Below are 27,495 nucleotides of genomic sequence, written 5' to 3'. Positions count from 1 at the left end.
TGGTCTCACCCAAGATGGCAGCTCCTGGAGCAGCTGAGCGTCTCGAATTAGAAAGCAATGGATTTTTTGCTTCTGCCACAAATTCCCCCAGCTGTAAGCCTTCCAACCTTCTAAATATTCCTTTATATGTGGTTCAGAGTTATGGGACCATCCCCTGAGCCTGCTTGGTCGGGTATTCTGTTTTGTTGCTGGCAGAGCTCCTTACTGCACTTCCACCTGATCTGCCATCTTGTTTGTTCTTTTGAAACATTATTTTTGATGATGAATGCAACACTGTTCCTTTTTAACTTCTCATTCCTGGCATGGTAAACCATTCCTAGATTGTCTGATTCTACCAGTCCATTTCATCTCACTAATGCCTAGGATACCTATTTTTAATACATTCTGTTTCATTTTTTAATGACTTCCAATTTTCCTAGATTCATACGTCATACATTCCGCATTCTGATTATGAATGGTTGTTTAAAGTTATTCCTTCTCATTTTGAGTTGTGCCCCACCAGCAAATGAAAGTCCTGAATGCTTTTCTCCATTCACATTATTAAGGTAGTCTCTGCTTTGAAGAGGCAGTCATATTTTGGGTGCCATCCAACCTGAGGATCTCATCTTCTGGTACTATACCAGGTAACATTTTGCTGCTATTCGTAAGGCCTCCAGTGACTAATCCCTCATAGTGGACTACCTATTTCTTCTTTCTAGTCTGTTCTTAGTCTGGAAGGCCCATTGAAACTTGTCCACCATGGGTGATTCTGCTAGTATTTGAAACACTAGTGCCTAGTTTCCAGTATGACAGCAACATGCAGGCCAGCACAGGCTGTAGAATGGGTCTAATCATAACTATGTGGACTTGTCCTGGTGGTGCAATATATTAGGCGTTGGGCTGCTAACCGTAAGGTTGGTGGTTCGAACCCACCAGCCACTCCTTGGGAAAAAGATGAAGCAGTCTGCTTCTGTAAAGATTTATCGTCTCAGAAACCTGGTGGATCAGCTCTGCTCTTGTTCTATAGTGTTGCTATAAATTGGAATCAAATTGGTGACAGTGGGTAGAAAGGAAGGCACCTATTTTTATGGTTTCTGTCTTGTTAAGCAGCTGTAATCAGAGATTTAGTAGGGAAAGAGGTTGAAAATACAGTATGGAACAAAAGTGGCTTTTAAATACCTGTGTGAATTTCAGGCATATATATATATAGGCATATATGTTACCCTGTGACCTTGCTCCTGGGATGATTAAAGGTGGCTGATAACACAAGGCCAACAAAAGTCATGTGTGAGCAGGAGATATTGCTAGTGCCTGATACAGATAGAAGAGGTTCTTCTCACTCACTGTTCTTTCTTGATTGTCTCCATAATTTTTGTTTTAGACCTATTGCTGCTTGTGTTTTGTCCCCCCCCCCCCATGCCAAACTCAACCATGTGTAACAACCCCAAGGAACAGAAAGTTAAAAGCATTTTAAAAAAGAAATTGGAGCTCAGTGCTCACGCTTTAGCCAGCTTCTGAAAATGCTAGAGTCAGTTACCAAAAGGCAGGCTTCAGTTACAATTCTTTCTGAATCCCCAAAGTATGGAACAACCTCGCCACATAAGCACGGAGGAAACTCCTCCTCTCTGATCACACAAAATATGCTTCGAAATTTACATCTTTACATGTGCCATGCAGATGGACCTTTAAAAATTCTTCCTCGAATATTTCTATCAACCTTGGTATCAGAACAGAAAACATAAGAGCTAGCCTGGACTGTTCCTATGCTTTAGAAATTTACCGGTGGTTAACTATTTACACTGGGAGACTCTTTAAGCACTGTGGAAGCAGATGCTGATCATCACACTCCTACAGACAGTTTTCCTGATACGCTCTTTTTGGGTGTTGAGGGTGAACAGAGCAACGTGGGAGGCCTTCACATGACGCTGAATTTGGCAGAGTGAGGTTCAAAGCAGCTGGATAAGGGAGAATCCCCATGAAAAGTTTTTATGTTCCTCATCTGTAAGCATGCTAATGGCCCTTTCAGGGTCTCCCCATAGCAACAAGCCTCCAGAGTGAATGCTGATAACATTGAGCACCCCCTCTATCATCCACATCATGGGAGTGCTGACTGGTGTCCTGTTTGCCGGGGACAGTCCTGGTTTGTACTTCTTGTCCTGGTGTCATTATTAATTTTTCCTGCTGTCCCAATCAAAAAAGCCCTTGTTAAATAGTAAATGGGTGAGCTCTAGAAAATACAGTCCCCTTCAGGCAACTCTGAGGTCCCTGGGTGATACAGAAGGGTTTGCATCCAACTGATAAAGTGCTAAAGTACTAAGTATAAGGCTGGCGGTTCGGATGTACCACCTGCTCCTCGGAAACCCTGTACAAGGTCACTGTGAGTCAGAAATTAACATTAATCTAAAGATTGTTGGCTCAAAACTCCTCTCCCCTCCTTCCTACCTAGCCCTCCACACCCTCCCCCCACCACCACCACCAATCCATGGTGCTTAGAAAGAAAGTCCTGACAATCAGCATACATAAAGATTACAACAAAAAGGCACCTTGGAGCATTTCTACTACATGACACAGGAAGTAGCCATGAGTGTGAATCAGCTTGACTGCAACAGGTTTCTGGTTTGGGTTTTCAAGCTCTCCTAAGTCACAGCTCTTGCCTCCTTTCTTACGTTCATCTCCTTTTGCACCCACTTGCTTAGCTCCCATTTTACTGAACACCTATTTTACACAGTGCATATGTCTTGGTTTTCCACTCCACATGGAGTAACGCCCTGGTGTGACAGAAATGAGCTTGCTACAACGCAGCCTCAGAACCCCCTGGATGGGATGTGCTGGCTACTAGACATTATAAAAAGTGTCTTTCTTTCTTGGCAATCCTGTGAAAACTCCTCAGATCTCCTGTTTACTCTTTGAGTGTATTGTTCATTTACTAAAACCCACCTGCATGTTGTCAGAATACAATTGCTTCTAAGCTTATTGCTTATTCTGCCCTCATCCTAATGAGAACTAATCCAGGTATCTTCCTCAAGAAGCAGAAGTCCTACATACCTGTCAGATCTGACAGATCATCAGAGACGTGTTGTTCAGCTGCACAGGTTTTGCACTGCATATCCCCAGGGGTGCCATCCCATAGGCTGCACTTGGGGGAGCAGTCCCTAGAGTTGCATAGCACAGTAGACTGATGCTGATACAAAATCATAGAGCTTCTTGTGTACTGGATAAGTACTGGACAGCTGACCACAAGGTTGGTGGTTCAAATCCATCAGCTGCTCCTTGGTAATCCCATACAGGGTCCCTGTTAGTCGAAACCAACTGCACAGCACTTAACAACAACAGCATTATTTAGTAAGCTCTGGACCAGGACTACAGTGAGGGTTTTCACATGGACTACCTCATTTAACCCTTTCCATAACTCTCAAACCACCACTTGTCTGTCAGTTTCATGTTCTTGTGTTACTGGACGCTATGCCACTGGTATTTTAAATACTAGCAGGGTCACCCAGGGTGGACTGGTTTTAGTGGAGCCTCCAGACTAAGCTCAGAAAGAAGGAAAGGCAGACTGCTTCTGAATGTTTAGCCACTGGAAACCTTATGAATAGCAGCGCAGCAAAGTCAGATACAGTGCCAGGAGACAGAAACGTTGTGTAGCGTACCAGAGGATTGTCAGATGTAGTGCCTTCAGATGAGCCCCTCAGGTTGGAAGAAGGCCCCCAGTGAGATGGATTGGCACAGTGGCAGCATCAAGGAGCTAAAGCATAACAACAATTGTAAGGATGGTCCAGGCCCGGGTGGTGTTTTGTTCTGTTGTGCATGAGGTTGCTATGAGTTGGAACTGACTTAACAGCACCACCACAACATAACTCTCAGACAAAGTAATTATAGCTTTGTTGTTGTTAAGTGCCGTTGAGTTGCGACCCTATATAGGGTTTCTGAGGAGTGGCTCATGAGTTTGAACCGATGACCTTGCAGTCAGCTGCTTATTGTATAGCACCACGATAAGGAAACTTGGGTCTTAGATCTATTAATTCACCCAAGGTCATGTGTTGAGTAACAAGGATGGAATTTGAAGCCCAGCAGTCTGACCTCTGGAACATACGCTCAAAACCGTTGTCTTCTTCCATGTCAACATGCACTAACATGCACTGACAGTGAATTCTTCATTTCCTTTTCGACAGCTTGTCACACTTCTTCCTGCAGAGTTGGGATCAAAGTGGTTTTCCCTTTACTGAGTTTCTGCCCCTAACTCCGATTGGTTGACTTTCAGATCATTAAGCCATGTCATTGAATGAGTCTTAATGGTGTTGGAGCACCTCAGTGGGCCACTTCTGGTCATTGTGAGACCTGTTGGCTTTGAAGGGAGAAGGGGCCTCAGGACATTAATGATACCATGAGGGACATCTTGGAATTTTAACTGGAGAAGGGCAAGGAGCTCTGGTCACATATTCATTTCTCTTTCTGCTCATGCCCTGGAAGCTGCATGTTGTAATCAAAAGAGTGTTCATTTGATGCCAGCTACAGCGGGAGTCCTGGTGTGGCGCTGTGGGTTAATGCGCCAGACAGCAAAGCCATTTGAACTGAGTGGTCAGCAGTTCAAGCTCACCAGTTGCTCCTTGGAAACTAAGGAGCTCCAGGGTCATTATGGGTCTGAATCAACTCAACAGCCCTTAACAACAACAGCTGTGTGGTTCCAGTGAATTTATTTCAAATCTCTAGGTTCAGGTTATCTTATTTGCTGAGTAGAAATGAGGTGTTGGACTTTGCTGATTAAGGGTCATAGTGAGAGTTAAGTGAGGGGCCCAAAGCACTGCCTAGCTCCTTGCAGCCTTCCAGAAAGGCCATAGTGGGCTCCTGATGGGGAGTTGAAGCGACGCATAGCAATTCAGCTTACCCTGCACAGCACAACAGTGGGCTTTTAATATCACCTGCCAACTGTGGGTAAGTCATTTGCCCTCTCATTCCTCAGTGTTGCCCCTTTACAATGAAAATGCTCATAAAGTTGTTTGAAAATAATTTTTTAAAGTTTTTTCATCATTTTGAGAATTACCGTCGTAAAGCATTTGCCTACTAGAAGTATTGTTGTTGTTGTTAAGTGCCATTGAGTTTGGTTCTGACCCATAGTGACCTTGTATAGGGTTTCCAAGGAGTGGCTGGTGAGTTTCAACCACCGACCTTGCAGGTCAAACCACCTTTGCAGTCCAACGCATTAACCCACACATCACATCAGGATTCCACTAATAGTATAAATAATATTATAATTTCAATGCATAAATTGACTTATAGCTATAGAGAGATTCTTTTGATTAAATTTGAATTGTTGGTGCCTGAGTTATTTTGTTATTAAGTGCCATCAAGTTGATTCCGACCCTGTTTAGGGTTTTCAAGGAGCGGCTAGCTGGTGAGCTTGAACCATTGACCTTGCAGTTCAAACTGACTTTTGCAGTCTGGCGCATTAGCCCACAGCGCCACAGGAGGAGTCTGCCTGGGTTATGTGTCTCTTAACAGTAAGGAAGACATCTGCCAGGTCTTGCAAGGGGTTTTCTTTTTCTTTACCTAAAGCACTCTCTTCCTGTTGCAGTAGCTCTGCAGCACAATAAGGCTGCATTGTTCCTTCCCTCACCTCAGCCTCCCTGGTTCACCCTTTAGGGTTCTTCTGAGATGTCACTTCCTCCCAGCAAACTTTGGTGATCACACCTCCCTACTACTGAGTCAGATGCCCCTCCACTCAACTCTCTTAACTCTGAAATGACTTTGCTCCAAGCTCTGAATTGTTTTTATCTGTCTTCCTCTTCTATTTTATCAGTATTTGAGGTCAGCGGTCTTGTTTACCAGAGCTTTCCCAACAGTTAGCTTGGTACCTACATCATAAAAAATACCTGTTGAATGAATGAATCTGGGAGTGAATGGAGGGACAAAAGAGATGGACGAATGGAGAGAGGGAAATTGAAAGAGGAGGAAAAGAAAAAAAGAGCAGGAGAGAGAAAAAGAGAAAGACCATCAAATGAATGGCATCTTTTCTTCAGCTTTTTAAAGACTCTATAAAATGTCTTTTTAGAACATTCAAGCAAACTCTTGTTCCTGTAAGGACAGCTGGTTATTTTCTTGTTGCAATGCCACGAACAAGCTGTGCTCAGAAATGTCTAACCTTTGCAGAACTGCCTACCCTATTTCTGTTTGGCCAAGGACACACACTTGCGCAGCTCAAATGCATATTTGAATTCAAAGGACTTTTATTGAGATCAGCTGTAAAATGATTCCCAAGTTCATCTCCTTAGCCCAGAAAAGTGAAAAATAAGCAGGGCTTTGGTCAGTTGGTTACAAAGATTTTTTTCATGAGTTTTTCAAGAAGGAGTAATCAGATTTTCATCAACCTTTATGGATGAAGGTTTGGTGGCACTGTAGGATAAGCGCTGGCCTGCTAACCACAAGGTCAGCAGTTCAAACCCACCAGCTGCTCCAAGGGATAACAATGAGGTTTTCTGCTCCCATAAAGATTTACAGCCTGTACTGAGTTACTATGAGTTGGAACTGACTAACGGAACCTAACAACAACAAACAACAGGATTGGGTATTAATTCCTTATCATGCCCTCCTTTATATATTCAGCAAATATTTATCAAGTGCCTGTAAAGTGGGGAGTACAACAAAGAGTATGAAATTGCTATTGTGAGATGTACATTCTAATGGTGAAGAAAGACAGGAAGCAAATAAACTTGTAGGTTGTATGTATATAAGATTGCCAGTCATAAAAAGTGCTACAAAGGGAGAAGAAAAAACCCGGGGTGCTGAGACAGAGACAGAGAAGGTCAGGCTCATCTTGCCTTGTAAAAGCATGGCCAAGGAGTGAAGAGCAAGAGCCGGTAGTTTCAGGTAGAGGGAAAGGCTTTGCGTTGGCCCTGAGGCAAGATGGAAGTGAGGCCCGGTGGAAACGGAGTGGTCCAGGGGACCAGAGGAGGAAAGGAGTTTGGAGCAACAGGAGCAGCTATGATGTGTCCTGTAGACCTCGGTTAGGGTTTGGATTTGCCTCTCAGCTTAGTGGGAGGTTCCCATACCCCTTTAGGTCATGGCGTCTGCTCAGCCTCTTTCTCACAAATCCCTGCCTCAAATCATATGGTCTATAACCTCAAACTTCAAAAACCAAAATTTCCGTTGAGTCAGTTTTGACTCATGGTGACCCCGTATGTGTCAGAGTAGCTCTGTGCCCCATAGGGCTTTCTGTTTTCAGTGGCTGATCCTTTTAGAAGTCAATCTCCAGATCTTTTTAACAAGGTGCATCTGTGTGGCTTTGAACCTCCAACCTTTCAGTTAACAGCCCAGGTGTGTTAACCATTTATACCACCTAAGGGTATTACTTCCCTCTCTCCATGCCCCAGACTGTCCTTGTCCAACCCACCCCTGACATTTCTTACTTGCGTGCCTGCACTAAACCCCTCCTGAAAATGGCTTCTTCTCCTCTCCTTAACTCACCTCCTCATCTGTCACTACCTAGAGAATGCATTCAGTTGCTTTGACTCTGGAAATTTCCATCCCTTCTTCCCCCTTCTTCATTTCTGTCACGTTTGTAGATGGTGCTGATGTTTTCTTACTCAAATGCCCTTTCGATTATGAACAGAAAATAACAGCAATGAACAACAGTTGCCATTGAGGTCACACCAACCCATGTGTGTCAGAGTTGAACTGAGTTCCATAAGGTTTCTATGGCTGATTTTTTTAGAATTAGATAATCATGCTTTCCCCACCCCCGAGTCTCCTCTGGGTTAGACTCAAGCTTTTGTTTACCAGCTGACCACAGAAAAGTTTGCACCACCTAAATAGGTCTGTTGTAAGCCCAGATCAGCTCACATAATGATAGGGGTTAAACCTCAGTTACCCAGCTACCCGGATACTCTGGACAGCAACAGCCTCCCAGAATGCCATACAAGAGAGAAGACAAGTAAGGAGGAGCAAGGCTACATCCCAGGATCTACACAGGACTTGTCCCATTGTAAATATGTATTGAAGGAATGACTCTATAAGTTATGAAAATTTTCCATAGTATCAGTTCTGTGTCATTTTTTCCTTTGCAAATACTATATTGAGGCAAAATGTCCAAAATCTAAACACCTGATTATTTAAAAATGAACTTTGGGAATAGAAGCCATTGATAATTTAAGGACTGTCATGGATGCTTTTGTTTGTTATTTTTAGGACAATGTTCGATGAATTGGTTTTTAATTAAAGAAGCCTAAGTACTGAACTGCTAACCACAGGTCAGCGATTCAAACCCACCAGCCAGTCCTGGGAAATCCTATACAGCGTCACTATGTGTCAATACTGGCCCAATGGCACTTAACAAGAGCAGCATCACATTAGAACTCAACACAGACAGTTAACAGTGCCGTCAGATTCCCGATTTGATTCTCAGACTTTTCTGTCCACACATTATCTAGCAATTCTAATCTAGCCCTAGAAATGACTATTTTTTTTATTTTTCCATCAATGGAGAAAATGAATATGAAGGAATTTGCTTTGCCTCATGGTTAGGGAATCTCATCAAGAATTTATTTGAAGGTTTTAAGCAACTTGGTTACAACCTTTCAGGAAGGACCATTTCTATCCTTCTAGACCATCACTGTTTGGCCAACCTGCATGGCTAAACAGAAGGGTACCTGAAGAGTTCATTTTCGTGTCTTCTTCACCCTCAGATGTGGACACCCAACCCCTTGTTAATGCTAGAAAATCTAAAGGCGCAGGTAGTCTGTGGGACAATGAGACAGGCTACCAAATCTAGCCTAGTGCAGTGCTTACTTTCTTTCTGAACCTTATATACAGTGTGTGAAAATCAAGGAGGCTGATGGTATTACTTAGGCACTTCGTAGGGTTTTTTCCTAAAAGCCAAAATGAAACTTGAGAAAACCTTTTGGAAATTAAAATAAATCTAGTTGAACTTTCCAGTTGTGTGTCAGAACATTCCAGATCATATTCCAGATCTGGGAGAAGAGTCATAAATCATACAAGGGTAGGGGAAATACACCAAAAGCAGGTAAGACCAATAGCATGAGCTGGGTTCGTTTTCTGAGTATACAGCCCCTGTGTCTTAGTTAAGGATCTCTGGTGGTACTGCAGGACAAGCACAGGACTGCAAAAGGATATTCAAACCACAAGCCACGTCACAGAAGAAAGATGAAGCTGTCTGTTCCTATAAAGATTTAAGATCTCAGAAACCCTAAATATGTTCGCTTTGAGTTGGAATCGACTCAGTGTCAGTGGTGGTTGTATGCCATCGAGTCAGTACCCATTCCTGTATAGGAGTGACCCTGTATAAGGTTTCCGAAGCTATACATTCAAGCCTTAGTTAGGATTCAAAACTTCAGGGGGAAATCCTTACTAACAGATTTTCAGAGCTGCTGGTGACTAATTCCAAAGCTTAGAACCAGTCACTTATTAGGTTAGTTTTTCTGAAAGTTACAAAGGTAAGGTTTCCTCCATTTCCTTTTCTCCTTCGGCAAAACTCGTTTCTGTTCTCAGTTTCCATATATAACACTGGCAAAATATTTTTGGAGCAGTTAACCATTCTTTAGGACCACAGGACAAATACTTACCAAGCATAAAGCATGTAAGAGTCAATGCTTAAACTGTTACTTATTGATGCAAAGTAAAGTCGTGTGGGACACTGGAGAGGACATTGAAGGGTTAAATTCAGATTTGGATGTTTAGTAATCATGATCATCTCTGAGGCACCTACATACTGGTTTTCTAAGGAATTAACTTCTCTGAGGAATGACTTTTATACAAGGAGTTAAATATTTCTCCTGCACGTATCTAAACATCACAGTTTAACTAGATTTTGCTTTGTTTTGTTTTTAACACTCAGTAGCTCTCCAGATCACTTGGCCTCACTTGCCCCTTTTTTAAATGATGCTTTTTAAAATGCAGTCATCTCACAGTATTCCCCAGCCTACTCACTCCACAGGTACAAAAATCCCCAAAGCCTTACTGAGCTAGGAAACTGTTCCATGGTCTCTTGCACTAACTTGAAGTCATTAGCTTCCCCATTGCCACCTGACTTGCAATTCATATTTTTACACCGTAAAAGTTACAAAGAACTCTACATCATCGATAATGAAGTTTGCTTTTAAGCAAAAGACGTCTTGTGCTAAGTCTGCAGGTAATTAAGGGTTTCTCCTAATAAGGATATACCAGCAAATCTCCTCTGTGTCCTTAAGGAACAAAGTGGCTCACCAGTGACACGGGGTATACCATATGACCCAGCAATTCTGTTCCTAAGTACATACCTCCCAGATTAAAAGTGGGCCTTCCGACATGTACGTGCATGTTCATAGCAGAAGTCAAAATAGTCAAAAGATGGAATGGGGGGCGACAACTATGAATTGCAAGCACTCTGAGGTGAATACTGAAACCAAACCAAACTAAACTGTCAAGTCAGTTAGAACTGTTCCAAGACAGTTAATCATTATGGAAGCAGACAGCCTCATCCTTCTCCCATGGAGAGGCTGGTAGGTTTGAACCGCTGACCCTATAATAAGTGGACTGTTGTTCTTAAGTGTCATCGTGCTGGTTCCAACTCATAACAACCCTGTGTAGAGTTTCTGAGGAGCAGCTGGTAGGTTTGAACTGCTGACTTTGTGGTTTACAGTCCAGTGCTGCTCCTACAGTGCGACACCAGGAGTCCAGTAAGTTCAGTCGCTGTTGGTAAGTTCCGTCGAAATGGTCCTGACCCATAGCAACCCTGCTTCTGAGGAGCGGCTAATGAGCTTGAGCCGCAGACCTTATAGATCAAACCAACTTTGCAGTCCAGTGTATTAACCCACAGTACCATATACCAGGACTCTGTGGGGAGGAGCAAATTACTTCTAACTAGTGTAGACTCAACTGTAGTTGGTCACTTGTCAGCCTGCCCTGTAGGATTTCTGAGCACTCATTCTTTATCCCATTTACCTAACAACACTCTTCCCGGAACATCAGTATACTTGTCAATCTTCATCATTCATAAACCCCAAATCTTGAATTCACCTGCTTGCTAAGAAGTTTTTGATAACCCCCCCAAATCAATATGGTGTTGATTTCAAGGTCACTCACAAACACACACAGAGCACACATTCCCAGCTGTGGGGTAGCAAGGCGGACACACTGTTTACTGCTTCTATGTTTGTGGGGACTCTTAGGGTATTACTGTGTATCGTGAGACTCGGCTGAGATCACAATAATATGATGTAGCAGTCATTGAAAATTATTCTTCCGTATCAAACCCCATTTCACCTGTCTTGTATAGTGCTCCAAGACTTGTGGGGATGGCTCCAGGTACCGCAAGGTGGTGTGTGTGGATGAGGACAAAGCCGAGGTTCATGGTGTGCACTGTGACATGACCCAGCGACCTGCCGACCGTGAAAGCTGTAGTTTGCAGCCCTGCGAATATGTCTGGATCACCGGAGAATGGTCGGAGGTATGTCCTGGTGTCACTGTCACCGCCTTCAGATCAGCCATGGCCTGAGAACTACAGAGTGATGAGGGCAAGGAAGCAGGAGCCTCGGGCCCACCTGCCAGTTCTGTCCTGAGTGGCTATGTGCGTTTCTGTGCCACAGAACCCACATATGAAGATTGGGAGCGAGATAGGAGATGATCTCTTAAGTTCCATTCACTCCGCAAATTCACCTTGTTGGTATGATCAGGACATATTTGGAACAGAGACTGTAGATTTCTTACAATGACTGTGCTTGAAGAAGATTGTTGTTGTTGTTGTTAAGTGCCATCGCGTAAAATACCGAGGGGTCAGGGAGACACCAGAGAGAAGTAGGGACTGTGATAAATTAGTGCGTGCTTTATAAAAGGAACATCGTCTTTTGCACCCTGTGTGAGGCTCTGCAAAAACAGACCCAGTATTACCAAATATACCTTTTCAAGGGAAACCAAAAGTCTGGGCTTTTCTATGAAATCTCTTGATTTCAAAATAGGAACTCAAATTTTTTTTTAAACATTGTACTGAGAAACCAAGTACTTCTGTGCACCTTTTATGGAATGTTTATTTGTAGCCTCTGAGCCAAAGAAGCAAAATGATTTTTTGTAAGACCCAAAGAATTCCAAGTGTCTATTGTTTCTCTTTCGGATCTCTTCCAGCACACAATACCTACTGAGACACTTTTTATTACTACTTAACTAACAGTAATAAAATCATGGGTGCATTTTGTTCAAGCAACCTATCTTTCCAAATAGTGAAAGACCTGTAACATCAAAACATATTGCTGTTCATGCACCCCCAAAATCTCGAGATGTGAAAAGGAAGCATTTGAGGCTCCTAGGAAAGGTGCCATAATGTACTTGCTATAATGAGCATCCTGTGAAAGTTTGGCAGGGCAGCTTTTTTCATATTGTAACAGGATGGATGTTTGCATTTAGGTGATGCATTTTCGATGCTGAATTGCTTCCTTACTGAAGCTGATCCTAGTCTTTTCTAACTACATTTCCCTCTCCTTCACTCTTCCTCCATGGTTTTGCCCCACCAAGAGCTCTTGGTAGTGTGTGGAGACATTTTTGGTTGTCCCAACTTGCCTATGCTGCAGGCATCAAGTGGGATAGATTTGAACCTCCAAACCTCTTGGTGAGTAAGCAGGCATACTGCTTAATAAACATCCTACAGTGCACAGCACAGCCCCACAGCAAATAAGTTTCCAGTCCAAAAAATCAGTAGTGCCAAGATTGAGAAACCTTTCCCAAATTCAGCCCCACATGTTCTTGATAGGCCCTTGAACAGTGGAGGAAAGACGTGCTCCAGGACATAGATTACTGCTGGACAGCCAGGAACATGTGGAATCCAAATGCACGTTCAAAAGGGTCCATTACTTTGGGATTGAGGCAGAGGTTCCAAAGCATTCAAATCCCAAATGAACTGGGGGATGAGAGAGGGTATTCTCTGACGTTCTCTCTCTTGAGTTCATCCCCTTCCAGTTCCTCACTGACACAGTCCCTAACTTCTGGGTCAGCCTTTTTTGCTTCAAAACTCTGGACTTTCCAGTTTGGGGAGTCTGGAGCAGCCAGCATTTTCACAGAGCTGTTAACCTGCATTTGTTCTGTGCAACTTCTTTTCAGAGCTGTGAAGACCTCTGAATCTACCACCCTGACCACATTTAGGCTCGGTTTCATCAGAAAGAATCTCTCTGTCACTGCTGCCCCCACATCAGTGTTTGCTGGGCTGCTTTTGCTTCTGCTTTAGGGGTTAGGAAAGGTCTCAGTATATTACTGTGTCCTCACATTTGCAGCCTGGTTTAATTTCATACAGACTGAGGTCAATACAAGGGGACTTCAGAAAGTCTGTGGTAAAATTCCATTATCTTTTCATTGCATTTTCCCACCAAGTTTTTGAAGCCCTCTCGTATATACAAGCCTGAGGTTAGACAACGTCAGGATGCCCACAGCTTGGACAGACAAAGCATTTGTTAGCTGTGTGTCCAGGCAGGCAAAAACCCGGACTAGCTTTGCATTTCCCTAGTCCACTGTCAAATGGACCTTTGAGCATTTGTACTGCAACAACCAAAAAAGGGAGAGATGTTCACAGAGCATGTCTACGGCTTGAGCCAGTTGGAAGGGAAGGCTAGGGATTACTCTGTGATTCCAGCCAGGTCTTTTCCCTCCTGCCTCTAGGATCTTTCCAAGAAGAGCTTTCTCTCTGGAAGTGTTACAAGACAGGAAATCACGTGATTTAAAGCAACAGCCCAGAAGGCATTAGGAAAGAGGAGACACTGTAGTTTATAAGTATGCTTGAGAACCAATGAAAGCTGTGGTTCTTCAATCCCAAAAAAACAAACGTGCCATATGTTGCACAGTGTTGGGGGGCGGGGGGGGGGGGGTGAAGGTCCATGTGACGCTCTCCAGGGTGCCTTTGGTCTAGAGAATACTGCTGAAGCCAAAACCAAATCACTACTGTCAAGTCAATTCCAACTCTGTGTCAGAGTAGAACTGTGCTCCACACGCTTCTCCGTGTCTGGGGTCGTTCAGAGTAGATTGCCAGACCTTTTCCTGAGGCACCCCTGGATTGATTTGAACCTCCAAACCTTTTGGTTAGTATCCAAGTACTTAACTGTTTGTACCACCCAGGAACTCCAATAACCCACTTCCATTTAGTTGATTCCAGCTTCTAACAACCATATAGGGCAGACTAGAATGGCCTCATAGGTTTCTGAGGCTGTAACTCTTTATATGAGCAGACAACCTCATCATTTTCCTGAGGAATGGCTAGTAGGTTTGAACTGCTCATCTCTTAGTTAGCAGCCCAACACTTAACCCATTGCCTCCAGGGCTCCTTAGGAACTCTGAGTGGTGGTGTTGTTAAGTGCCATTGAGTTGGTTCTGACCATGTGTAGGATTTCTAAGGAACCATTGGTGGGTTTGAACTACAGACCTTGGGGTAGCAGTCCAGTGCTTATCGTACAGCACTACAAAAGGATTCCAGGGACGCCAATATGCTACCCTAATTTTGAGTAACTCCTTTGTAGGCATTGACAAGTTCTTTAATGGTATTGCCTCAAAAACAACCCAAGGTAAATGAACTGTAATTCAGTTTTGTGTTGTTTTTAATGCACTTTCTTTTTAGAGCACTTTTAGATTTACAGAAAAATTCTACCTAAAGTACAGCATTTCCATATCCCCTCCATCCTGTACACAGTTTCACCTACTGTTAATGCCATGCATCTGTAAGTTACATATATTATAATTGATGAACCGATATTGACACATTATTATTAATAAAAGTCCATTGTTCAGTTCAGGTCCGCACCTTGTGTGGTACAGCCTTGTGGGTTGTAAGAAATGCCTGATGTCATGTCCTACCACCATAATGCCATATACATTGGCTTCACTGCCCTTTGCGTGGCTTACATACTGTAAGGCATTCTCTAAAAAGGCAGAAGTAGAATGCTTGCCAGAGTCCTGGTGTAGCACTGTGGGTTAATGCACTGGACTGCAAAGTCGCTTTGAACCACAAGGTCAGTGGTTCAAGTTCACCAGCTGTTCCTCTGAAACCCTATACAGGGTCCCTATGGGTTAAAACTGACTTAACGGCATTTAACAGGGAGTGCTGGGAGAGGGGAGAAGGAGTAGGAAAAGCAATTTCATTTCTTCAAGTTAAGCAAATTGTATAAAATACTTAACCAGGGAGGTTGAAGATGTTATAAAATTGTATAAATAACCAATTAGACATAGACATTCCATTACAGAAGGGAGTTGGAACACTAGTAAGTTATTTATCTCTTCTCCTTTTTCGGCACTGAGTATTAAAAATGCTGTATAATTATGCTCCCAAAAAGATTCACAGGGTCACTACAAATCAGAACTGATTTGACAGCACTCAACAACATATAAGTATTTAAAGAGTTAAATGACCACAGGAAATGACCAGAGAGACAGCTGTGCTCCCAACAACTCCCATCAAGTCAATTCCAACTCATGGTGACCCCGTGTGTATGTCAGAGTAGAACTGTTTTCAGAAAGGTTTACAGTGGCTGATTTCAGAAGTTGATCACCAGGCCTTGGTCCTGCAAGGGAACCTGCAAGGGAACCTCCAACCTTTAGGTTAGCAGACGATGGTGTTAGCCATTTGCACCACCCAGGGACTTCCGATGGCACAGCAGGTAGGTAACATTGCAGTCAAGATCTTTAGCTTGAGAGAGAGGAAAGAGGAGAGAAGGAAATGAAATTGAGTACAGATGAAAGAGCAGAAAACATCACGTTTAGGAAGAAGATGTTCCTGAGTCTTCTCCGGGCTGTGTGCTTGGATTTCTCACTCAAAATGCCAACTCACACGTTGTCATTCAGTTCTTCTTCCCCTCCTCATGTGATCACTTTCCATTGGTGGGTTAGAAAAGCATGACTTGCCAGCCCATATGATTGTGCAATAGCTGCTAACAACCAGTGTCAGCTGAGTGCCCCTCTTCTTCCTGCCTTGGAATCCCTAGAAGGGAGGAGGCAGAGGGAGCCTACCCTCCCCCCACCCCCCAGCAAGGTTCAAGAAGATGAAGTGGAATCACTGGATCCCAGAAAGTATCGTCTAGGATTGCATGTCCCCTGTGTGCTCAGGGCCTGTCATTTGAAATGAATAAATAAACTAATAAAGTGAGAGCTTTCTGCAGCATTGTCACAGGGTCAGCTTGCAGTGTGGAGGTCAGGGGCCCATTGTGGGCTACCCCAGGGAGCCATTTGAACCTCTCCTCTCAACCCCTCTCTTCTCAGTGCTCAGTGACCTGCGGAAAGGGCTACAAACAAAGGCTTGTCTCATGCAGCGAGATTTACACCGGGAAGGAAAATTACGAGTACAGCTACCAAGCCACCGTCAACTGCCCGGGCACACAGCCTCCCAGCGTCCACCCATGCTACCTGAGGGAGTGTCCAGTCTCGGCCACCTGGAGGGTTGGCAACTGGGGCAGTGTAAGTAGACTGGCAAGGCCTCACATCTGAAAACCCTTGGGTTCCACACTGCATCGAAACACACCCCACCTGACCTGCTCTCCTCAGGAGCTCTCCTTCTGGAAGAGTCTCTGGTGAGATGCAGAAGTTCTCAGTAGAAATGGGCTGATATGAAGCACAGAGGCCTTCTCCTGTCTGGCAGGATGGGTTGGTGCTTTGAGTAAGGCCTCTGAAGCCACATTGTCTGATTCCAGCCCTGATTCTGCCACCTCCCAGTGGAATGACTTTGGACGAGCTATGTAACTTTTATAGTTTTTGAGTTTTCTGAGCTGCAAATTGGGTGACTGTGAAGATGAAAAGGGTTAATAAAGGATGAAACTTGTAAAAGCTGGAACTCAGTGGGATGGTCTTGCCAGTTTTCCACCTTTGACAGGGTGTCGCCTTACCATCTCTCTGTCATTGTCTCCTAGTGGAAACGATGAACCTTGTCTTCTCTGACAGGCTTCTACCCTAAACAGGGGCCAACTTTCATAGGTTTTACTGTACAGAAAACACTTGGAACAGTTTTGGGTACATACTAAAAGTTACGGAAGAGTTCACTGAAGCTGCTGTTGTTCGGAAGTCTGCACATTCTAGTCCTTCTGTATCAGGAATGCTTCACTGAATTAGGGAAAACAAGGCACGGTGTTTTGTATTAGGATGGTTGTGGAAAATTGCCATACCCCTGACTCAGAATTAAGCAGGCTGTCAGCTTTGAAAAGGGATCAGGCAAAGCATTTGACCAGTGGAAGGGGACTCAGGGTTGAATTATGGTTTAGCCATGACCTTGAACATATTATTTAATCTCTGAGCCTCAATGTCTCATCTATAAAAACAGGAAAATGTTAGTATTATCTTACAGGGTTATAATGAGGCCTACATTAAATATGTGTGTATACATAGACAGGTATTTCATGTAAGCTTCATCACACTATATACATACATACATGTGTATATATAACCACAGGGTCATACATGGAAACCCTAAAGAGGGTTGCCGTGAGTTGGAACCACCTCGATGGCGCTTAAACAAAAATACACACACATACGTACACAAACACACACATGCAAGGGGACTTCAAAAAGTGTGTGGAGAAATTAAATTTGAAGACAATGAAATTTTTCCACAAACTTTTTTCAGCCCTCTAGAGTGTGTGTGTGTGGCACGATAGGATCAGCCCTGGATTGTGATCCACAAGGTTGGCAGTTCAGACCTACCAACCGCTTCTTGAAAACCCAATACAGGGTTACTATGAGTTGGAGCCAACATGAGAACACTTACCAACAAGACCAATAGTGTGGGTGTGACATTCTTGGTGTGGTACTATAGTATCAGCTCAGGACTGCTAACCTCAAGGTCACTGGTTCACACCCACCAGCTACTCCTCAGAAACCCTATACAGGGTCACTGTGAGTTGGAACCTACTGAACGCCACTGAACAGCAACAGTGTGTATGTCTATACATGTATTGGTGTGTGTATAAATATGTATATATAAAGCTTAGCACAGAGACTAGCATGTGCTAAGAACTCAATAAATGTAGCTGTTTGTTTTCATAAACATAAGGTTCCAAATCCCAGTCCATACATGAAATCAGCACTCCAGTGCGGATAACCTCATCAGCGCCTCTGACTTGCCTTGTAGTGTTCAGCATCTTGTGGCGTTGGAGTGATGCATAGATCTGTACAGTGTTTAACCAATGAAGACCAGCCCAGCCACCTGTGCCCCAGTGATCTGAAGCCAGAAGAAAGAAAAACCTGCCACAATGTCTACAACTGTAAGTTGGCCCACTGAAGCCATCTTTCTTTTTTTTTAATGTTTTATTGTGAATTATGTGGTAGTTTACATGAGAGAACATTAGTTTTACATTCATCCTATCATATATCGTTTTATTGCCATGGTTACAATCCCATCCGTGCATCATGAACCAAACAAAGGGTATATACTACAAGCCTGCCCCCTGATTGACAGCACACAGCCCCTCTCCCTCTCTGGGTCTAAAGTCCCCAGCTGCTCCATTTCTCCACGTCATTGTCTCAGCCTCCATCTCAGGCATCACTGCTTCTCTGGGTGTGAAGCCATCTTTCTTTAACTTGAAGAACAGTTTCTTCATTTACCTGTTTGCCTGCCCATTTTAGAAATGTAGACATTTCTAAAATTTGTTCCCTTAGTTGAAAAATGTTTATGTGAACAGTGGAAATCATTCTGTAGGCAGATGGCACGTGTCCTGGTATATCACAGTCGGTTTTTTGTGTTGTGTTTTCCAGGCGAGTTACCCCAGAACTGCAAGGAGGTTAAAAGGCTCAAAGGTGCCAATGAAGATGGTGAATATTTCCTGCTTATTAGAGGAAAATTCCTAAAGGTGAATGTCAGTCATCAGATCTGGACCATTTCTGTCTGAATAGTCCCAGTTCTGTGCCACTTATCATGGGTAATCTGGATTCTCTTTCAGGTCTTCTGTGCAGGGATGCATTCTGACCGCCCCAAAGAGTATGTGACACTGGTCCATGGTGACTCTGAGAACTTCTCTGAGGTTTACGGACACAGGTATGAGATCTGAAGTTCAGAAGAGTCCAGATGTCTCTGGATCTATGGAAGTACCCTTCCATCCTTACCAGAACCTTCTCTCTCTATTTAGATTGCACAACCCAACAGAATGCCCCTACAATGGGACTCGACGAGACGACTGTCAATGTCGGCAGGATTATACGGCAGCTGGGCTTTCCACCTTCCAGAAGATCAGAGTAGACCTGGTCACCATGCAGATAATCAGTGAGTTAGGCAGACTGTGTGGGGGGGAGCACATCCATTTCTCGCCAGTACGTCAGCATGCCTGTACCGCACACTGGCACGGGGATACAAAGATGGACAAGACATAGAGCAGGTGGCCCATTGATAACAAGCTGGGGACAGGAGGCACAGGTGCAGCGCAAGTTTTTTTCCTTTTTGTTCACTGCTATGTCTTTGTTGTTGTTAAATGCAATCGAGTCAATTCTGACCCATAGCGACCCTTTACAGGGTTTCCAAGGCTATAAATCTTGACAGGAGTAGAAAACCTCATGTTTCTCCCATGAAGTGGCTGGTAGTTTCGAACTGCTGACCTTAAGGTTCGCAGCCAAATTCGTAACCACTACACTATAGTTTCTAGTCCAGAGGAAGCATTCCATCATATTTGTGGAATGAATGAATGGAGAGAAAAGAAGCATTCAAGAAGAGAAGCTCCATTGTGGTCACAAGAGTCAGGGCACCATCCCCCCAAACGTGACATCTCAGTTGAGACCTCAGGTCAAGTAAGAATTGGGGATCGTTCGCAAGGTGTCAGTGTGGGGAAAGCAAAGGTAGCAGCAGGAGGAATTGAGATAGAAGAAACAGCAGATAGACAAACCCACAGCTGAAAGATTCACTTGGCAGTGTTCAACCCAGTGCAGTGTATAAACATGCACACGCGGGCACACACACATACAGGCAAAAAGCTAGTTAGATCCAATTGTCCATTTACAGAAGAAAAATGGAGCACAGAATTACCTGTTCCACACCAGCCAGCACATAAGCTGATTTCATACTCTGGCTAGCACTGCATTTTGTGAGGAGCATTAATCATAGGAATGGTTAAAGACAGTGAAAATATCTAAACCCGTTCCCTTGAAAAGAGGAAAAAACAGAATAATGAATAATTGATTTTTCCTCATTAACATTGTACCCAGAATATTACATGGCTTTTCTCCTGAGGTAGATTAAACTTGATCTGTATCTAGATACTTTTAATTGCCTTCAGTTAGACTAATTAAGTCTAAAGGAAGAGGGTCTGCAGTTTCTCGCCTCAGAGTCCTAAGGTTCTGCTGGCTCAATTGGGCAAGGGCCCCTTTTTTTTGCAGAATGGGAGGTTCCAATTTCTCTGCAAAAGATTAAGGTCTTCTTTTGGCCATTCCCAAAAGACAGGACAGGAAGGTAAAAATCCAACTCTGGGTCTCGATTTTAACACCAGATGACTTTTGAGGTTGTTCTCATTGGACTGCTAATTGCAAAGTTAGCAGTTCAAATCCACCAACTGCTCTGAGGAAGAAAGATGGAGCTTTCTGCTCCCATACAGATCTACAGCCTCAGAAACCCTATACAGAGTTGATATGAGTCGGAACCAATTCAACAGCACATAACAGTAGTAGTCAAGTTTGATTATGGAATCCTGATGTGGTGCTGTTGAATAAACGCTGAATTGTTGGCCTCAAAGTCTATTGTTCAAACCCACTAGCTGCTTCTCAGAAACCCTATATAGTTTTACTATGACTCAGAATCGATTTAACATTTACAGTACTTAACAACAAGAAGACCATTCCGTTGTGTTGGTTCTACCTCATGTAGACCCCAGGTGTTTCAGAGTAGAACTGCTCCCCCCAGGTTTTCAGTGGTTGTGATCCTCCAGAAGTAAGTCGCCAGGTGGATTACAGCTACTAACTTTTCAGTTAGTAGCCAAGCATTTGGCACCACCCAGGGACTAACTATGGAGTCCTGGTGTGGCACTGTGGGCTAATGCGTCGGACTGCAAAGTCGTTTGAACTGCAAGGTTGGTGGTTCAAGCTCACCAGCTGCTCCTTGGAAACCCTATGCAGGGTCACTATTGACTCAACGGCACTTAACAACAACAATAACAAAGGGACTGACTACCTTTTAAGCGACTAAATGAGTGACTAAAAGAACAGAAGCCAAATTGGTCACCATTACCAAGGGCGGTGGTGGTGGTATTAAATGCCGCTGAGTTGCTTCTAACTCATAGCGACCCTGTGGAGGGTTTCCAAGAAGCAGATAGTGGGTTTGGACCACTTCCCTTGCAGTTAGCAGTCCAGTGGGTGTGTTCCAACACCACCCCAGAACCCTACCATTACCGTAGAGGGGGAATAAAAACTGCCTTCAAAAGACTTGGGGTGCACTCAGTTTCCTGTGTGAGTGTTATGTGAACGTTAGTACCATGTCATGTCATAATCATACTGAGTACCCACGAACTGGGGCTACAAGGATAAATCATGAGTACACAGTGGCACCTCGCGGCTTCCCTAGTTCTCAAAGGACGCCCCGTCTGACCCTACAGTCAAACAAGCAGACAATTCATCACAACCCTGTTAAAGTTAAAGGCAAAGTTTTCCAGAAGCAATCCAATAGGGAACTGCTAACTCTTCAAGAAGAATCCTGGTTGTTAGGTGCCATCGAGTCAGTTTTGACTCATAGCAACTCTCAGCAGACTAGAACAAGGCACTGCACACACCCACCATCGGCACATCATTGCTGTGTTTGAGTCCATTTTGTTGTTGTTGTGTGTTGTCAAGTCAGTTCTGATTCATTGTTGTTGTTAAGTGCCATTGAGTTGGTTCTGGCTCATAGTGACCCAACATAGGGTTTCCAAAAGTGGCTGATGTGTTTGCACTGTTGACCTTGTGGTTAGCAGCCCAGTGCTTATCCTGCAGTCCCACACCAGGACCCTTGTTGCTTCCTGTTGGTGTCCTTAAGTGTCCTTGAGTCAATTCCAACCCTTAGTGGCCCTGTATAGGTTTTCTGAGGAGCAGCTGGTGGGAGGAGAGGAGAGGTGACTTTTGAGATCGGTTTTACAGAATGAATAAGGATTTGGCTAGGGTAAATGTGCTCCCATATTAACATATATTTCCTATCTTGCTTTTGACATTGCAAAGCTCACCCCTCTTCATTCCCCCAAAAAAGACAACGCAGAAAGGTAAAAACCAAACTCTGAGGTTTGGCCTACCAACAGATTAAGTTTACAGGATTCTCAGTTTGACTCCTGATCTGTTTAAGGAGACCTGGTGGTGCCATGGCTTAGTTGTTGGGCTGCTAACTGCAAGGTTGACAGTTCAAACCCACCAGCTGTTCTTCAGGATAAAGACGAAGCTGTTTACTCCTGTAAATCTGTACAGTCTTAGACACCCTGTGGGCCAGTGCCTTGTCCTATAGAGGTCGCTGTGAGTCGGGACCAGCTCAGTGGCAGTGGGTTTGGCTTTGGTTTTGAACAGCCGTACCGTTAGCCAAACTGCTCTTGGGACTTGCAAGAGGGTTAAAAACAGGAGCTCTGGGATAGTATTGTTTTCATTGCATTTTTTAACAAATGGCAAGCTGGCTCCAAACTTGAGAAACTGCCATTAATAATTTCAAGATGTGAGTTCTCATTGCTCCACATTGTGGCAGTAATAGTGCCTAGGCCATGGGAGGACAGATGAAACCTCAGGGAAAAAGCCCTAAGTAGCTGGGAAGCCTTCCCTGGCTTATCCCCAGCCCCTCTTCAAGCTTCTCCTGCTGTGTTACTGGAGGTTCCTCATCCATTAGATTATTTTTTCGCATATTTATTTATGTAGATGACTATTTTCAAGTCATTTAAGCACCCCACCCCTTGGGCTTTCCCACTCTGAGGAGACAGTCAGTGCTGATAAAATGCAGAGAATGACGCTCTGGGAACACATATAGGAATGTGCAAAAGGCAAGGGAACATCTGCAACCATTTGTTCGCTAATCATATTTAGGGTTGTTTGCTTCTCTCCCATCCCCTTTTATTTTTTCTCTTACTCTTCTCCTCTCCTTCTGTCCCCTGGTTGATATTTCCCTGCTTCTGTCTCCCTTTCTCACTCTTCTCTTCCTTTTTATTGTCTCCACCCATAGCCACTGACTTGCAGTTTGCCAGGACCAGTGAAGGACATCCAGTCCCTTTCGCCACCGCTGGGGACTGCTACAGTGCTGTCAAGTGTCCACAGGTATGAGCTGGCCCATTCCTTCATCCTTTTATGAGATCTATCTCCCATCTCCCCCCTGGGGCTCCCTCAATGAATATTCATTACTCAGTGGAGTGCTGGTGAGTGACAACTCAACCAACAGGACTGTCTGGAAACAAAAACAAAAGGAAAAACATCCTGTTTTTTGTAGTGTCTGCCAATTTCCAAGGTGTAAATATTCACCACTTGACCAATTTCAAGCTGTTAAGATAATGTCACTAAATGGAGAGTTGAGAAGAGGTGCACCTAATTAGTTCTCCATAGACAGGACAAGTGGATCCCAACACAAGCCAGCTACCAAGAATTCTGAGTATTATGTGGTGTAGAAACGTGTTCATGGGAGTTACATAGAGAAAAGAAGTTACAAAATAGTACATGCAGTCAATGTTTGCTTTTTGTTTTAATGGGTAAGTGGGAAAAGGTGTTTACCTTTTCAACCACAAGATTTTTTTTTTCTTTTTAATGAAAAAAACCTAGGGACTCCAAAATTTGTAAGACTTGCATGAGCTTCATTTGACTTCTCAGTCATGCCTCTAGAATAGTCTTAAGGAGAAGTCAGCAGAACATTTCTTGAGTGCTCTGTTTGTGCTATGCACCATCCTTATTCCTGGAGACTTACAACCATCCATTCCTTTGAGAACTGATCACCCACTGAGGAGATAGCCTGATAAACAAAACATCCGGCACAATACATTCTAGAAATCCAAGGACCGTGGACACATGGGAGAGGCTCTGTAGGTGTGATGAACTCAATCTGTACCCCACTTCACGTTTTAACCACTTTGCACCAGTGTTCAGACCAAGAGCAGCAAATGTGTCATCTTCCACTGATTACTGTGTAGGCAAGCAGCCATAGATTGTTCTTCCCATTCTGTAGTTCCATACTGTCTTGTCCCTTCAGGGATGTGATGGGTTTTGACTTGCCCTTGGAAACATGCTGTAATAACCTGAGCTAACTGTTTGTCTCTGGTGTGGTGCTACGGGTTGATGTGCTCGACTGCAATGTCAGTTTGAACCTCAAGGTTGGCATTTCCAGCCACTCCTTGGAAATCCTATACAGGGTTGCTATGAGTTGGAATTGACTGAATGGCATTTAACAACAACAATAAATTTTATTATTATTATTATTATGGTGGCTATCTTTAACTCTATCTATCTATCTATCTATCTATCTATCTATCTATCTATATATATATATAGCGCTCTGATACCGTAGTAGTTACAAATCAGGCTGCGAACCACAAGGTCAGCAGTTCAAAACTACCAGCTGTTCCGTGGTAGAAAGATGAGGCTTTCTGCTTCCGTAAAGATTTACAGCCTCGGAAATCCTGTACAGGGTCACTGTGAGTCGGAACCGACTCCACAGCACTTCACCACCACCACAACCACCAGTGTGGCTCTCTAGAATCAGCACCGAACTGTGAACCACAGGGTCAGCAGTTCAAATGCACCAGCCACTTCTCAGAAACCCTACACACTTAGCAACAGTAACACACACACATATGTTATCATTGTGGTAAATATATATCTGTGTGTTGTTAAGTGCTGTCTGGTCGGTTCTGACTCAAAGCGACCTTGTATTGAGTTTCCGAGAAGTGGCTGGTATGTGGGAACTGCGGACCTTGTGTATCCAACTGACCTTCTAGTCCTGTGCCTGTCCTATAGCACCACGTCAGGACTCCCATATAGATCAGACAAAACATTTGTCATTTCAGGTATTTTTCCATGTGTGATTCAGGGACCTTGATTATATCCATCCTGCTCTGCACACATTACCACTATGATCTTCCAAATGCGTGCACCCCCATTAACCTCAGTAAAGGGAGGGCTAATTTTGCAAAGCAGACACAAGTTTTTGTGAGAGAGTTCTGCAGTTAGAAATTAGGAAAACCAGAAGGCATGAGAGGATTCTCTACACAATAACCTGGCCCCCAGTTTTTGTCCTGACTTCTCATGAGGTCACATGATGCGGCTGTTAAACTCTGTGCCTGTGAAATTTCCCACTTTGCCTGTAAGCCTTCCCAGGCCCTGGGACGGAGAGAAGCCTCTTCGCCCAGAATCCCAGGCACTGTCTCCTCTGGAAGGATTTACCCCTGGCCCAAGACGGTCTGAAGACAAACACATCTGAATTTTCTTTTAAGGAAGTGTTTTCTCAGCCCCCAGCTTTAGAAGAGCTCTGCTAAACATTTTAAAGAAGTGAAAAGGAAGCTCTCAGGGGAGAAAGAAAATAAACAAAGGACATAATGGGAAAAGGGCCTTTCCTCCAGTTACCCAGGGATTGAAAACTTTTGAAGTGCAGTTTCTTTAAAGCACTGGAGGACTTCAAACGCCCAAGCAGTATCAGTTGCATCGGAATGGCAATGGCTAATAGATTGGCCCTGTCCAGCCATTTTCAAATGTCTCTGGATTTTCTTGTTTCTAATGCCTGCATCCTTTAGGAAGCTTAAGTAAATGAAAGGTCATTTGCATTCATTTGTTTTAATAATTCAGAGAAGAATGAACTGATTGATTTGCTAACACCTAAGCAGTTGCTAAGTGAGAGGTTAATTTGTGTGTGTGTGTGTGTGTGTGTGTGTGTGTGTTCTTGTTTCTTTTTTCCCCCCAACCCATTCTTCAAACATGATCAGAGACTTTTGCAATTCAATTCCTTAGATATTTATTGAACACCAACTGTATTGATGACTTTTATAGGAGAAGGTTTGTAGAAAGTACAATTGTGCTAACTCCTTTGAAGGGAACTCTGTGTAGTAATGATGACACAGAATTCAAAGCAGAAGGGTGCTCTGTATGAGAACCTCTTTTTCCTCTTCATCCACTTCTGGTGGTGTTAGAATTTATCAGTGAATGAGTTCCGGGATTTTGTTTTATCCTGATCACAGTAAATGTAGTGTTTTAGTTATTGTTATTGATGTGCTCTTAATGGCTGGACTCGGGGTAGCACTGTAGGATCAGCAGTCGACTGCAAACCACAAGCTCAGTGGTTCAAACCCACCAGCTGCTCCTCAGAAACCCTACCCAGGGTTGTTATGAGTCAGAACCTATTTGATGGCACTTAACAACAAAAGCTACGTAAGAGCTAACATTTGCAGGACACGTACTATGCTGGAAGAACTATGCTCAGCATAGCATTGAACCCTCACAATATCCTATGACATAGAAAATTGCCCTCCCTCCTTTTAAAAAAAATTTCAATGTATTGAAAAGAAGACTTCAAAAAAGGCCATGGAAAAGCTCCATTATCTTTTTATTCCATTTTTCATTGAACTTTTTTAAGCCGCATCTTATATATAGCACACCATTTGCCATTTCAGCCATTTTTAGTGTACAATTGAGTGTCATTAATTACGTTCACTATGTTGTGTAACCCTTGTCACTGTTGTGGGAGCTGTCTTGTTAGTACATTGGACAAGGTTGGGCAGCATCCGCAGCCTAGATCTATTGAATGCCATTAACAGCCTCCCCTCCCCTCCCCCACCCACAGGATGTGACAACCAAAATGTATCCCCACTCTGCCATATGTCATGGGGGTGGGGTGGGGGCAAAATTACCCCCCATTGAGAACCACTGACTTATGCCAGACTAAATCCTCCTGCTACTTCTATGAGGAAGAGTTTTATTTGTCCCTACTTTATAGATAAGGAGCTCTGGTAACATAGTGGTTATGAATCGGGCTACAAACCTTAAGGTCAGAAGTTCAAAACTACCAGCCGCTCCTCGGGAGAAAGAGGAGGCTTTCTGCTCCCATAAAGATTTACAGCTTCAGAAACCCTGTACAGGCCGTTATGGGTCGTAACTGACTTGATGGCACATAACAACAACAACTTTATAGATAAGGAATCTAAGGCTCTGAAGTGTTTATACACACTTTATGTCAAGACCTGACATGGAGACAAACCCCCCCCTCCCAGGTAAACTTAGTTGATCAGGGAAGACTTGGAATAAGAATGAGGAGGAAATATTTATTAGGAATCTACCAAATGCCTAGACAATTTCAATCTTTTCTCCGTTGATAAGAATGTTGTTTATCGGTCCAGTGGTGAGGATTTTTGTTTTCTTTACATTGAGATGTAATCTATAATGAAGGCTGTGCTCTTTGATCTTCATCAGTAAATGTTGTCAAGGACTTCGTTCTTCTTGGATCAACTATCAACACTCACATGGAAGCAGCAGTCAAGTGCTCAATTGCATTAGGTAAATCTGCTGCACAAGACGTTTTTAAAGTGTTCAAGAGCAAAGATGTCAGCTTGAAGACTAAGGTGCACCTGACCCAAACCATGGTATTTTCAATAACCTCATATGCATGAGAAAGCTGGACAGTGAATAAGG

General features: G+C 43.6%; 1 protein-coding gene across 1 annotated transcript in view; it reads left to right on the top strand.

The window, feature by feature from the left end:
• The window catches only part of ADAMTS9 (ADAM metallopeptidase with thrombospondin type 1 motif, 9), a 224,143-nt gene that overhangs the window by 176,045 nt on the left and 20,603 nt on the right, over positions 1-27,495 (top strand). Inside the window, exons 31-37 of the mRNA XM_006862109.1 lie at positions 11,246-11,416; positions 16,192-16,386; positions 18,050-18,182; positions 18,673-18,767; positions 18,858-18,952; positions 19,044-19,177; positions 23,060-23,151. Of these exons, the coding sequence (XP_006862171.1) occupies positions 11,246-11,416; positions 16,192-16,386; positions 18,050-18,182; positions 18,673-18,767; positions 18,858-18,952; positions 19,044-19,177; positions 23,060-23,151 (915 nt within the window). The remainder of the gene's footprint in view (positions 1-11,245; positions 11,417-16,191; positions 16,387-18,049; positions 18,183-18,672; positions 18,768-18,857; positions 18,953-19,043; positions 19,178-23,059; positions 23,152-27,495) is intronic.

This window comes from Chrysochloris asiatica, unplaced genomic scaffold, assembly GCF_000296735.1.
Source record: "Chrysochloris asiatica unplaced genomic scaffold, ChrAsi1.0 scaffold00046, whole genome shotgun sequence".
NCBI classification, from domain to species: Eukaryota; Metazoa; Chordata; class Mammalia; order Afrosoricida; family Chrysochloridae; genus Chrysochloris; species Chrysochloris asiatica.
This window is presented reverse-complemented; position numbering and strand designations above follow the sequence as displayed.